The following is a 14,530-nucleotide window of genomic DNA, read 5'->3' on the forward strand; positions in this document are numbered from 1 at the left end:
TCTATCTATCTCTTTCTGTCTGTCTACTTTTTTAAGAGAGTAGTTTGACTGTAGTTTACTTTAAGTTATGAACTTGCATCTTGTCAAACTACAGCTTCAAAGTATTTTTACGTACCGAATAAGAAATGCTTTAGATTTGACACTATTTCTAGATCACTGATTAAATAAGCAAATTATGACACTATGTTAACTAATTTTTACACTGTAAAAAATGTTTAGCCCACTATAACACTTAAGTTTAATTGCTGCCTTATTACTTTTTTTAACGTACAATCAAAGTTGTGCTAAGGTTACGACCCACAGTATACTTTTTTAATCACTCTGAATTCAATTACTGAAGAAAATTGAGTTAAAACTCTAAAAACTCTTCAAATTCTGTTGGAATTAGAGAAATTGTTGTGACTAATTAAATGGACGGATAAAAAGATACTGTTATAAAATACTGATCATTTTTTTAAAATGACGTTCCTTTTATTAAAGCACACAAAATGCTCTTTGCTCTTTGTTCATGCAGCATGTGTGCTGAAAATAAAATTAAAAAAAAGATTAATTTAGAGAAGAAAATCAAAATAGAAGCATTTTCACTAGTGCTCTTTTGAACCCCACTGCATATGAAATAAATGATGATGATAAATGACTTTTAAGTGAGAGTGTTTTTTTTTCACATATCCTGAGGTGCTCAAACCTTTCAGCAAATATTTCTGTTTTGACAGTGATTGCTTTCTTTTACAGTTTGTCCTTTGACACATTTGCTGCTCTTGATTGGCTCGGCCATCAGTTAGGGGCGTGTCAGGGCAGATGTCTCTGTTGCGTCACAGTTTTTCATTTTTTTACCACTCCTCGGCGTGTCATTGGTGGCTAACCTTCGAGTCCCCGCCCCCGCTGCCACATTCGCCCTTGTCGTACCACCATTTATTTTTCAATTTGTCCAACAGCCCCTGTTCATTCAGCTTTAACACGGCCAGGTTTACGGCATTTCTTCAACAAACCATAAACATCACATAAGAGCGGGCCGCGCGGCAGCCCGGATTAGACGAACACAAAACAAAACAAACAGAACACAAGTGAAAATAAGAGAGGATTGTGGAAGGCAGCGTTTGTTAATTAACACCTTTGTGGGATGTCTCTCTCTCTCTCTCTCTCTCTCTATTTATATTCTTCACACCTGCTCTGCTTCTAATATTCATCATGAGCAAATGGACGATTGGAGCACGTCCATGTTTTTCATCATTTTTTAAAACGTGGAGAGCCCATTATCAAACCTCCTGTTGGGAGAGCAAATTATCCATTATATTTCATAATTACAGCAGCACATCTGTGGATTAAGAGAATGAAGCCAAGAGATCTATCTATTTATCTGTCTGTCTGTCTGCCATTCTACTATTCGTTCAATTGTTTGTTCTATTGTTCTGTCGTTCTTTCTATAGTTTTGTCATTATATCGTTCGTTCTACCGTTTGTTCGTTCTAACGACCATTTTTTAATATATTCTGTTGTTCTATCGTTTGTTCGTTCTATTTTTCTGTCGTTCTATCATTCGTTCTATCGTTCATTCTGTCATTCGTTCTGTTGTTTATTCTGTCGTTCTGTCATTCGCTCGATCATTCATTCTGTCGTTAGTTCTGTCTTTCTATCGCTTGTTCTGTTTTTCATTTTGTCGTTCAATCAATCACTTGTTCTGTCGCTGACTCGTTCGCTCTGTCTTTATACTGTTTGTTCTATCTTTCAATCTGTCGTTCATTCTATAGTTCATACTGTTGTTCTATCTATCATTTTGTTCTATCATTCTTTCATTCTATCGTTCTGTCATTTGTGCTGTCATTCACTCTGTCGTTATTTCTATAATTCATTCTCTTTTTTGTTCTAATGTTCGTTCTGTCATTCATTCTATCTTTTGTTCTGTTGTTCGCTCAATCTTTTTTTCTGTCCTTTGTTGTGTATTCATTGTACGTCCTATCTTTAGTTGTGTGGTCTATCTATCGTTCTGTTGTTCTATCTATCTGTCATTCTATCTATTGTTCTCTCATTCTCTCATTCTGTATTTGTGCTATCATTTGTTCTGTCGCTTTTTTCTATCGTTCTTTCTGTTGTTTGTTCTAATGTTCGTTCTGTCATTTGTTCTATCTTTTGTTCTGTCGTTAGTTCTGGTTTTGTTCTAATGTTCATTCTGTCATTCATTCTATCTTCCGTTCTGTCGCTCGTTCTGTCTTTTTTTCTAATGTTCGTTCTGTCATTTGTTCCACCTGTTGTTCTGTCATTCATTCTATTTTTTATTCTTTCTTTGTGTTGTTCATCGTACAACCTATCTTTAATTTTGTTGTTCAATCTATCTATCTGTTGTTCTCATTCTATCATTCTCTTATTCTATCTATCTAATCTTGAAGCTCACTGAGTGTAAATATTAATGACCAAAGTTCAGCCATGCAAGGCTCTTTGAACGTGTTATCTTTTAGCCAATTGGCTCGCTCACATATGACATGTTAAGCCAATCGGCTTGCATGGTGTAAGCTGATTGGTCCTTTGACATGTAATGTGATAGCCAATCAAGTCTCTCTGTTTGTCTAACATTTAAATGTTAATTTTGCAGATAAGCTGGTTTGCAACACGCTGCATGAGTTTTTCTCTGAAAATGCTATTTGCTCAGGTTGTTGCTGGGGCATTTCTTCTATCAGCTTGCACGGTAAGATCTGCTTTGGCCATGACACATAGAAGCACATCTTTAACAAGGTAAGCCTTAGCCAAATCTGTCTGGCACACATCGCTATTTTAGGTCATTAGATTAAATATATCCACACATAGCTAGTATAAGTCACTAATTGAATAAGATCTGGGCCTTCCTGGTCCAGGTACGCATTATGAGTCAGGTCACTAGCTGTTTTAGCCATTCGGCCAACAGTCCCAGGCAGACATAGGAATTTAGTTCTTTAGCGTTACGCCATTGGGCCGGTGGCCAAGGCATACCTAGCTAGCATACACTCGGTGCACATGCCTCTTCAGAGCAGCAGCAGTACACAAGTCTTGGCGATAGATCTGCTTGGTTGGGGGATTGTTTGTATGTTCTACATGCTCGATGCAGCATGTCTTGTGTTTTGTCTAAATGTGCAGCAGCAGCAGCAGCAGCAGCATGTCCACAAGCTTAACTCAGTATATCTATTTATTTTCTAGCAACAGCAAATTTCTGCATTTGCTCTGCAGCAGCAGCAGTACCCTAGAAAATCTAGTACGCCAATACCAATATCTGATTAATATGTCATACTCACATTAACATTCTAAATCTTTCAGAGAGTTGTCATGGCTGATTTACAGTAAAAATTGGATGCTCCTGCATTCCAGAAATATCTGTCATTATTGTGATGTCATAATGCTGCATTCTGTAAAAGTCCCTTACTGGAATCAGAGATGTCACAGTGCAGAATTCTAAAGTTCTACATTCAACTAGTGGAACTAAGGTAATACTGTCTTCATTCTCAGGTTATTTCAAATCAAAAAATTATGATTAACTATCTATCTGTCTGTTTGTCTGTCTCTGTCCATTCTTGACTTGTCGTTGGGGGATGTTTGGATTGATTGCTTTCTTCCATCGTTTGATAATTTGTGTGTTGGTTTGAGACATGAGAGTATTTTTTTTTTTAATAAATGGAGGCCAGATGTTCTCTTTAATTAATTAAAAGGCTTTTAAACAGCAGTAGCAGTGGGACTATTTAATAGATCACTGACACTGTTTTACATGCAATACAGAGGCCAAATAATTACTCTACTCTAATTCTCTTTCTTCCGGTACATGTTTTAACAGCTCAAGAAGTGACAGCAGGTTGTCTAAGATCAGCTGTCTACTACCTACATAGCCAGCTGACTTCTAAGGTAGCATGACTACATAGGCAACAACAAGAGAATCAGCGCACAATTTATTCCAATATATACTAAATTCAGCATATTGCTACACACAAATATTTGATAAAATAATTAATTTGAATTACACTAGATTGAACTCTCTTTTTGTTTTTGAATGAAATGTATTAATAATTGACATTGCTCTCGACTCACCCTTAAATTATTTGTTATTCTTTTTATTTATTTTTTTGCAGCCTTTGAGTCCGGGGTTTGGCTTTGATGCCTTAAAATGCTGTCTAGCTAGGCAGCTCACTAGGTTCTTGAGTCTCTCTCACAAGAAAGTGTGGAGTGTGTTTGTGTTTGTGTGTGTGTATGCAGATCTTTGCATTTCTCTCTCATTCTTTCCCTGTTGACCAGGGATGCGCAAGATACAGGCTGCGTTTCCCAATAACGTTGCAACTTAAGCCTTTACGATCATCTGTCATTCGTTATTTTACGACGGAGTAACACCTGCTTCCCAAAGCAGCACATACTGTATATCGCTCGTTACAAAGTAGAAATTAAGTGCCTGGTTACGGGAGATGTCCGGTCCAAAGGTGCTGATCACTTTGGCCAGTATGTCCAGGAGTTTGTCTTCTCAACATGAAAATAATATGGAAATATTAACAAACATGGAAGTTGTTTGGAACCTTGTAGAGGCGCCAAAATGTATTAACTATTACAGAATTTAATTAAAGAAATAATGAGTAAGACGGAGTTTCAGTTGGAATGATGCTCAATTATAGAGATTAATGTGAATGTGACGCAATAAATGCATGTAACGTGAATGCACGCTATGTGAAGCATAAGGAGCTCTCACGTAGCCTAAAGTTTTATTACTTTGGCTGGAAACTGAACAAATGCACACAGAACAGGATTAAAATTACGATCATTATTACTGAACTACTCATAGACCTATCTTAATATTAATAGATCATCTGGTTAGAGTTCAAGGCACTGTGTACTGGTAGCCTTTAAACTGCAATTATGCAACATGCAATTTGTAAAAAGACTATAGGTGAGCCGATTTGAACCAGCCATTGGAGGAAGGAAGAAAAGGAGGAGGAAGAGAGAGAGAGAGAGAGAGAGAGAGAGAGAGAGAGAGAGAGAGAGAGAGAGAGAGAGAGAATCTCTCATTACACACTCTCACTCTAATCTCGTTTGTTAACCCTATTTTAATTATTTATTTAGGCCTATTAATTTATTAATTAATTTAAGTTTTAAACTGCAGGATCACATAACTCACATATGTCTTTTTAAATAATCTGTTAATAAGAACATATCCTTTCTATTGCCAATACAATTATGATTATCAAAGAAGACTAATATAATGTTAATCTGTATTATATATCATGTAAATTTAGACCTATCACGTCACATGCGCAGAATGCGGAGACTACCTATATATTTCATAGCGATTTTTTTTAACACTTTTTCTTTCCAATGGCTTTCCAATAATCAAAACATATTAATAACATTTATTAAAAGTCCCATTGTCTTTGATAAATGGTGAAAGATGAGAGAAAGATACGTTCAAGTTGCAGTTAATTGACTTAGGTTCAAAGCTGGTCTCGTTAATTGACGAACGTTTTTCCGAACTACTTAGATAACGATGCTTTTGGGAAACGTTCCTTAGAGATTAAGTACTACTTAAGTGCTACTAACATTCTATTTAGTGCTTCGGGAAACCCAGACACAATCTGTAATCTCTCTTTCTCTCTCTCTCTCAGTTATCAGGATAGCTGATCTCTCACAATCAGCTGCAGCTCTGCCTTTCTCTCTGGCTCAAGGGTGTGTGTGTGTGTGTGTGTTTGAGGGCAAAGGGCTCTTTTTCTAAAGGCTCTCTGTTTTTCTCTGCAGTCTTAATCCATCTTTCTCAACTGGACCGGACATCAAATGGCGACTTAAAACGGTACCAAAATTGTTTATCGTAAAGTAAACAGAAATGCCCTTAAAATCACACATCTGAAATGTATTAATATATCCACAAACTGCATATGCCCAACAATATGCAAAATTATTAACATGACATGGGCTGAATAGGAAAAATGACTTAATTGTTTTACATTGACATAAAAGTTTGTGTTTGGTTTTTTAAGTGTTGCTTGAATTTTTCATTTGGCAAAACACATTGTGGTCAGCACAAAACCATGTTTATCCTCACTGCAAGAGGAACCTGCATTAAAAGTTGTCTAAGCTGTATTTTATTCACCTTGTGTAGTTTTGTTCATGGCTTTTGAGGATGAGGGTCACACAACTCCTCTCCATGTTGACATCTGTCTAATTTGGCTAGCTTCTACCAATTGACAGATGAATTTGCGGCAAAATACTGTGGAGTTTGACTGGAAACACAACCTTTGACATGAACAACAGTATGAGAAGTGTTTTTCTCCTCCCTTTTGAAAGTTGATAAGCCTATTTATTTTGCTATCCTTACTCTGCACGATTATATGAGTTGCGTTTTATTATTTGCATTTATAGTATTTTCCCTGCTGTCCATTTTTTGGGTTGGGACCCACTAATCGAACTGATTCCTACTGCACAGAAGAGATAGCCGTGAATGAAATGTCTCACTGACATTAGAGAGAATAACTGAGAGAGGAAAAGAGAGACATCTTCAGTGTTACCACAAGCCATTTAGCTATTTGAGGATGAAATACATTGATGATGAAATAGATATTAACGTGAGATGCAAATGAAATATGTTGAGTTTTAGGAAAGAATAGCTCCTGTCTCAGATTTTAGCTATGTTAGGAATGCCATACTACTCATATTATTTCTGCAGTCTGCATTCTGCATCTGAATTTTCTGTATGCATGGAATACCCAAATGACCTACTAGATTTGCCAAAATGTGCAAAATATTGCAACCCACTATGCAACATGCTCGACTTGATTTCCAGTGTGACGAATAAACCAAAAGTAATATCATTAGAGATTTTTAACATCTCCTTCTTGACTCATTATTTGATTGACCACTAAAAGTAACAACATTTCGACACAAAATTGAGTTAAATATGCAAAATAAATTAAATAAATTCAGCGAGATGATAGCTCACTGAGGTAAGCATGCAAAGTTGAGAACAATGGGTTAGCATTTTACTGTTTTAAACATGTATCGTTGCATACTACATAATGTCTCACATACTATTTTTGAAAAACACTTGGCAGTACTCAGTATATACTGCACAGTGTGAGAGTATTACATTTCAAACATAGCCATTGCCTTTGTTTTTTAAGCCCTGTGTGGAGACTCATACTGTGCTTCGTCTTTTCATCTAAAATCTCTCCACCGTCTCAGTCTGTTCTATGGTAAATGTGGATATCAGGAGGTGAAGCTGTGGATAAGACACTGAGCACTCTGAGCTCAGTGAGGAGAAATGCAACATTTATGAGATTTCTGAACTGTTCTGCGAGACTGAGATATTCTCTTGCTGTCAGTTTTGGAGAGACAGGTTCAGTTACAGCAGAGTTTTTGCGGCAGGCAAAAGATGGCAAGTCTGGAGGTGAAAGATCTAGTCTCAGCCTCAGACGGCACACATACATTATGCCTGTCCCTCCAGGATTTTGCGACATTGTGATACAGTGAACCTGAGATTATCCGTTTGCTTCTTTCAGTGTTTGACAACGGCAGAACAAACACTCTGGTACAGGTGACTGTGACAGGTTTACCAATACTGATTCATTTGTTTTATTTTAGTATAACATTGCTGCAGTTTCGAAGTTGCATAGATGAGTGTGCTGTCATTTTCTCCTTTCTTTAAAAACAGCCCAAATATAAAGCTTAACAATCGCAATTTATCATTCACAGCAATGCATAAGCTGTTGCATCAGCTCACACTGCCATTTTTGCACAGATATTCACTGGATCTCATTAAAATCAAGAGTTGGTAATACTCATATATTTGTATTAAATTTTAGTGAATACAGTGGTTGAATACAACAAGATCTAACCTTGTTCATTCTACTTAATTAAAATATGTATATAAGACTTTACCTTAGGTATAAGTTAGTTAGAAGGAACACTAATGATGGTGACTTACAATAAAACACAATAATTTAACACAAAACAGCAATGTTAACACTGAACCTAACTATTAAAACAACTACAACCCTTATTAATTGACAATAACAACAACTATTTATGCGCCACATTAGCCCCCATACCTTGCCCAGGCCTGCCTAATTAAATATTCAGATGCAAGACCCTGTGGCCACTCCCCCAAGCACAGCTCAGCTGAAACAACTCAGTTTTTTCAAATTAATTCTACATAATTGAAAATAGTTTGTTAAAAACATAGTATACATAATTTTTTTATTTTTTTATTTTATTTTTTTTTGTATAATAAAAAACGATTAAAATGAGCAAAATTTGCTAACAGGCAATTTATTAAGGGCCAAATTATTTTTTTTTCAAATCACATTTTAACGTTTATTGAGCTGTTAACTGTTTCTCCAGTATCACTGTCTTTACTACAAACTTTATTAAAAATAATACAAATAAAATAACAATTTGGAAAAATGATATTATTGTAACTGTTGTTATTACTCCATATTTTTCTCATGTTTAATTACAAATATTCTTGTTTTTAATGCATCCCTGTCACCCCAATTTAGTTTTAAGGTTAGGTAGTGTAGGTCAACTATTTTAACCTTACCAAAGTATACATTAGCCGCTAAGGCTGAAATGTTTAATATAAAAAATAATTAGCCTATGGGTCTTATTGAACTATTGTTAGCCATATCACAGGTTTTACTTCGTAAATGTATGCTATTTTCGTGTATAATTACTATATTTGCTTGCTTACACCCTGTCTACACCAGGCACGTCCATTGACGCGGTGCAGCGGCTTGAGGCTGTATACATTGGACGCGTCGACACAAACGTTCTAAACTGTTCATATGTGTTGTTGGCAGTAGTAGCGCCAACACATGCAGCGCAAAATGGAACGGGACACCTGTTAACTGTTGGAATGGCACGATGTGTTGCAACAGACACTTTCAGTGTAGACAGTATCATTGATTATAATGGGGCTCAATTACTTTTGACGCGACACGTCGCTTGTGTCCGTCATAGACAAGGTGATTACTACATATTCAGTTATTACGCACAACAATATTTACAGGTAATTGTACTTCTACAAAACTGGAAAGCTCTCTCTCAATCTGATTGGCTGAGTAAGTTTTGTTTAAGACGCTCAGTTGCAGGTTAACTAGTTATCTACAAACAGAATTGTATATTCCGTTTTTGTTTTTTTAAGTTTTGTCTGTCAAATTTACATTTACACTATCCAAAGCGACTGACAGTTCATTCAGTGTGAAGTTTTCAGTATTAGTTTGAAATAATCGGTATTATTTCAGACTCGCAGATATTCTGATCAGAGAGTCTGTACACATTTTCTGCTATTTTTCCATGTTTTTTTTTTCATATGTAGAGACCACTAAGCTGTTGTTTAAATTATTATTATTTTTCCTTGCCAGTCTTTTATTGTGGTATAATCTATTTCAGATAAACCGGCAACTAAAACGCTAAATGGCTCATAAAAACATAACATAAAGTGTGTTCAATATCTAACAGGGTGTTCAATATATAAGTAGGTAGTTCTTGACCGGAATAAGCTGCAAAGTGGACCAGACTTTATGCTGTTTAGTCGAAGGTCTGGCTATGTGAGAATATGAAAGATCGGATTTGGGGAAGTCTGTAAAGGTTAACCGTGTATTTATCTCTGTTCTGGAGAGGTTAAACGGTCGTGGGAGAGGTCACGGTGCTGAGATTAGTTTACTGAACTGGCTGATAACGACATAAGGGGACCATCAAGATCTGAAATGCCACACACATACTAACTCTCACTATCTTAACCTTTGAATTGATCCAGCTCCAGGTTGTCAGTAAATTCCTTTGAATACTAAGATGCTCAGGCACAACTGAATCTCCACACAGGATCACAAATTGACCACAGATCAGTCTGTCAAATCTTGATACTGACATCCATCGTACTGATTTCAGAGTAGTTAAACTGTATTACTTCATAATAGATTTTTTTTTTAATTATTACATTAAATCCTTAAAGACAACATGAAACAGATTTCACAACATACTTCTTAGTGAAACAGAATATTCAATGGAAAATACTTGAGTTTATCGGGATTTGATTTGATCGTGAATTGTTAACTATGACACTACTGGTTAATATTCATTTTCCCCAACCACACGGCCTTGGTGACATCATCAGAACAGAAAAGTCGTTTCAGAGGTGGAGAAAGTTAATACATTTTGATTAAAGATTATGCTTTTTTTTTTTTCTTTAGAATAATGTACATTTCTAAATCGTGCACAGTAAGACACGGAACATTGATTTAGTCAATTTTGATTTCACGTTGTCTTTAAGAATACAAAATGGTTTGTTGATGATGAATTCTTTCACATCCAAAAGATGGTATGGAGTAAAACATGCTGGAGGAATTATACTTTATGCAAAAAAGTAAAAAAGATAAGAATTGTATTGAAAAGTATTGGGAAAAATATTAGGAGGATGCATTGATTACCTGAACGCTGATTCTGTGGAGGAAGGACATAGTGAACACACACACACAGCACTCTCTGTGCGAATTTAAACAGTAATATCCTTTGGAATACATGAGCTTTTGTCTCTGAAAGTACCATAAACTAAATAAAACGTCTACTTGTTAACTATGTGAAAACACTGTATGTTTTGAGCAACATGGAATTTAAAAATACAACTTTTTGTGGGTCGGCATTACATTTAAACTGCTTTCACAAATTATTAAAATGTTATGTGGTGCTAGGTGTGGCCAATATAATGGCTGAAACGTCAGTTCGATGGAAATTTGCCGAATGAAGTATTGTATCTAACGGACAGGGTTGGGAGGGTTACTTTTGAAATGTATTCCACTACAGATTACAGATTACATGCTGTAAAATGTAATTTGTTACGTATTCTGTTAGATTACTCAAGGTCAGTAATGTAATCTAAATACTTTGGATTACTTCTTCAGCACTGGTAGATTTTTTCACTTGTTTTGACTATAAAAACTCTGCCAGTACAGTGACAAAATACACATGTTAAAAATACATTCTCTGAAAAACCGAAATATCTTATGCAGTGTTGTTTCTAAAACAAGATAAATCAAAATGATCTTGTTTTAAGGATTGTTTTTTTTTTTTTTTTTTTTTTTGGGGGTGGGATTTTTTTTGGGATTTTCCCCCTTTTTCTACCAATTTGGAATGCCCAATTCCCAATGCGCTCTAAGTCCTCGTGGTCGCATAGTGATTCGCTTCAGTCCGGGTGGCGGAGGACGAATCCCCTCTGCGTCTGAGACAGTCAACCCGCGCATCTTATCACATGGCTTGTTGAGCACGTTGCCACGGAGACATAGTGCGTGTGGAGGCTTCATGCCATCCACCATGGCAACCACGCTCAATTCACCACGTGCCCCACTGAGAACAAACCACATTATAGTGACCATGAGGAGGTTACCCCACGTGACTCTACCCTCCCTAGCAACCAGGCCAATTTGGTTGCTTAGGAGACCTGGCTGGAGTCACTCAGCACGCCCTGGGATTCGAACTAGCGAACTAGCGAACTCCAGAGGTGGTAGCCAGCGTATTTTACCACTGAGCTACCCAGGCCCCCTGTTTTAAGGGTTTTTAGATATTTTTTACAGGAAAACAATACAAAAATTATCATCAAGAATATGATTTTTGCCCTAATATCAAAGGTCTTAATAGAAAACAAAATTATGATCCAACGTGAATTTTCTTGATAAAAAATATGATCGTGTCTGGTAACATGTGCATGTAAAATGGCTAGAAATAGCATTTTATCTTAGCGTAAAGCTGACAATTTACACAAGGATTATTTCAATTTCTTCTACTCCAAACTTACTTCAAACGTACTTCTCTGTCTGCTCGTATGAATGTAACACATCATATCACTTTGGATCGCATCATTTATATGTATAAATGTTTTCCATCTGAAAGGACTAAATATTAAATGAAATAAATGACAATAAAATGCAAAGTAATCTCTTCAGTAATCAAAATACTTTTTGAATGTAACTGTATTCTAATTACCAATGATTTAAATTGTAACTGTAGTGGAATACAGTTACTTATATTTTGTATTTAAATATGTAATCCTGTTACATGTGTTCCATTACTCCCCAACCCTGATAACGGAGTTATGCAAAACCCCTTCAAAACACACTTCATCCCCTTCAAAGCCCCTTTAATTGACAATCTACTCATTCTAGTGTCATAACAAAATTCCATTAAAAATGTCAAAATTCCATTCTAAATTTTGAATTTGAAATTGAATAATCTATAATAAAATAAAATAAAAACTAAATATTTAAATATTTGAAATACATATTATTAATTTAATTTTGTTAAACATTACACAACTCAATTTTATGCATTTTGTTATGAAAATGAAATGCGTGAATCTTAAAAATAGTCTAAAATATTTTTTGGAAGACAGGGAGAATTTATTTTCTGAAATTTGTTTGGGTTCCCTCACAATAGCTTTATCCGCCGCTTTATGAAAATTCGATTTTACTAGAGTTACCATTTTTTATCTATATGGAATTTATAATAATACAATAGTAGCATTAATAGTAATACCAAAGTAAACATTTTCATGGTTTTGAACTATGGTATTTATATTAGATCCATTAACACTACATTTACCATGTTTTACTATAGTAACCATAGTATTTGTAGTAACAACATGACCCCCCCTCAAATAAATACATACATACATAAAAATGGTTTAACTCCATGGTTAATTTGTAGTAAAAGTACCATGTTTTCCAACAAAAAAACCCCCAAAACAAAACAAAAACATGCCTTTATGAAAATTAACCATGGTTTCACTATAGTAAACCTGCAATAACCATGACTGTAATAACCATATTTGTGGTATGATGTAAGACACGTGCCCCACAATTGAACATTGTTTTTTTTGGCAGAATGATTATTAATTTTATTTCCAGAGTTTTGGTTTTCCTGTACTGTTCCTATGTTTTTACCAAAAATAACATGGTTTAAATACCCTAAGGGATGGATAATGCTATTCCAAGGGAACTGCAAATAATTGCAAAAGACCGCAAAACTATTTTAGAAAATGAATTCAAAGCAGATCATATTTACTTTTACAAAATTTGTTGCTAAAATGGCAATTTACATGACTTTCAAAAAAATAAATAAAAGAACATGAAATAAAATGTAATTTGAAGTCAAATGGACTAATTTTTTCTGTAGTTTTTGAAGTATGTTTTATTATTGTGTTGTATCGTTATCAACCAAAATGATTAAAATATAGTGACTTCACTTATAACGCCCACACCATGTTTTCATATGTTTGTGTTTTATGTGACCCACAGAATTTGAAAGAGATGGAGCCAGAAAAGATCAACTCCTCCATACGAGTCCAAACAGTGACTGTCCATGTGACCAAAAAGATATCACTGTCCCACAGAGAGTACTGAGTAAACCGAGAGAAACTGAGAGAAAGAGAGCAAGACAGAAGAGATTGAGAGAAAGAGAGAAGCACAGCAGGGTAGGTGGAATACTATAACAGCTTTGGGATTGATTGGTTGTTATAATACTCCACCCACCTTAGCTGCGATCCTTTGGGCGTGGCCACCCCGTATCCCTTGGAGTCCAGATTCCCTCCGACCTTCATGGTGTCGCAGGGCTTGCGCTGCTCCGTGTACTCGTTCATTGTCGACTCTAGCAGGAAGGCGTATTTCCCCTTTGACTTGCGCACACGGGCCACGCCCTCGGCTGTCGTCTTGGTGAAGACGGTGGGCTCGGCAGACTTCATATAACTCCACATTTTTTCGTACACGGCGATCTTTGACCTCTAGAGGGTGCAGGAGTAGCAAAAAACATGTTACAGAAACTCGACAGAACAATTTGGATGCTTTTGTCTCTGCATCAAATCCACTAAAATCTCACAAATCAATCACACATAATGCAGCGTTGCGATAAAGGTGAAAATCCATGAAGCATTTTTCTATTATTGACAACTATCGAAATATAGATATTGGTTGAAAAATTCCAGAAATTAGATTCTGTTAGTGTGTTAAAAGCAGTGTGGCAATTATACGATGATTTTTCATTTGGTAGTCAACCGTCAACTATCTTAAAACCTTTTTTTAAACAAAACACTACAGAGTCATGTTGTATCAACTCAACCTGAGGTCCCCAGACAAGATAAACATAAATGATGATGAAAAACAAAGGGCTCTATTTTTTGTGACCGCGCTAGGGCAATGCGAAATGACCATGAGCAAAGCCTTATCTAATTTTTGTGCCAGTGCAAAGCGCAAGTTGGCATGGATGGGAGTGTTTGCGCTATCTGTGGGTGTATGTGCGCAAACTGTGGGTGTATTGTGTGTTAATGAAGTGGTGCAAAATGCAATTTGCTAATTTCCTGAGACGTTTCAACAGCACGTCTGTTTGCTGTGCAGAGTCTCAAATCAGTTCATGCATTCTGGAGATTCCACCAGCAGGTGGTAATAAAGTTCATGTCCAAACTTTGAGAATATAGTGGAACATCAAATTATTTCCCTGCCAATCGCTGTTGTAGCCATTTTATGAAACAAAAATGTATGAGATTTGTGTTAAACTATCTA

The 14,530-nt window shown here is 35.9% G+C and overlaps 1 protein-coding gene across 4 annotated transcripts in view; it reads right to left on the reverse strand.

The window, feature by feature from the left end:
* LOC127422584 (glutamate receptor 4-like) overlaps nucleotides 1–14,530 on the reverse strand; it is a 130,498-nt gene that overhangs the window by 9,314 nt on the left and 106,654 nt on the right. For 2 of the 4 annotated variants that reach the window (XM_051666234.1, XM_051666237.1), the window contains exons 13-14: nucleotides 13,508–13,755; nucleotides 864–978 (exon numbers count right to left, since the gene is read on the reverse strand). In XM_051666234.1, coding sequence (XP_051522194.1) covers nucleotides 864–978; nucleotides 13,508–13,755 — 363 coding nt within the window. The remainder of the gene's footprint in view (nucleotides 1–863; nucleotides 979–13,507; nucleotides 13,756–14,530) is intronic. The other 2 variants (XM_051666236.1, XM_051666238.1) reach the window with 1 other exon arrangement.

Source organism: Myxocyprinus asiaticus, chromosome 31 (genome assembly GCF_019703515.2).
Source record: "Myxocyprinus asiaticus isolate MX2 ecotype Aquarium Trade chromosome 31, UBuf_Myxa_2, whole genome shotgun sequence".
Classification (NCBI taxonomy): Eukaryota; Metazoa; Chordata; class Actinopteri; order Cypriniformes; family Catostomidae; genus Myxocyprinus; species Myxocyprinus asiaticus.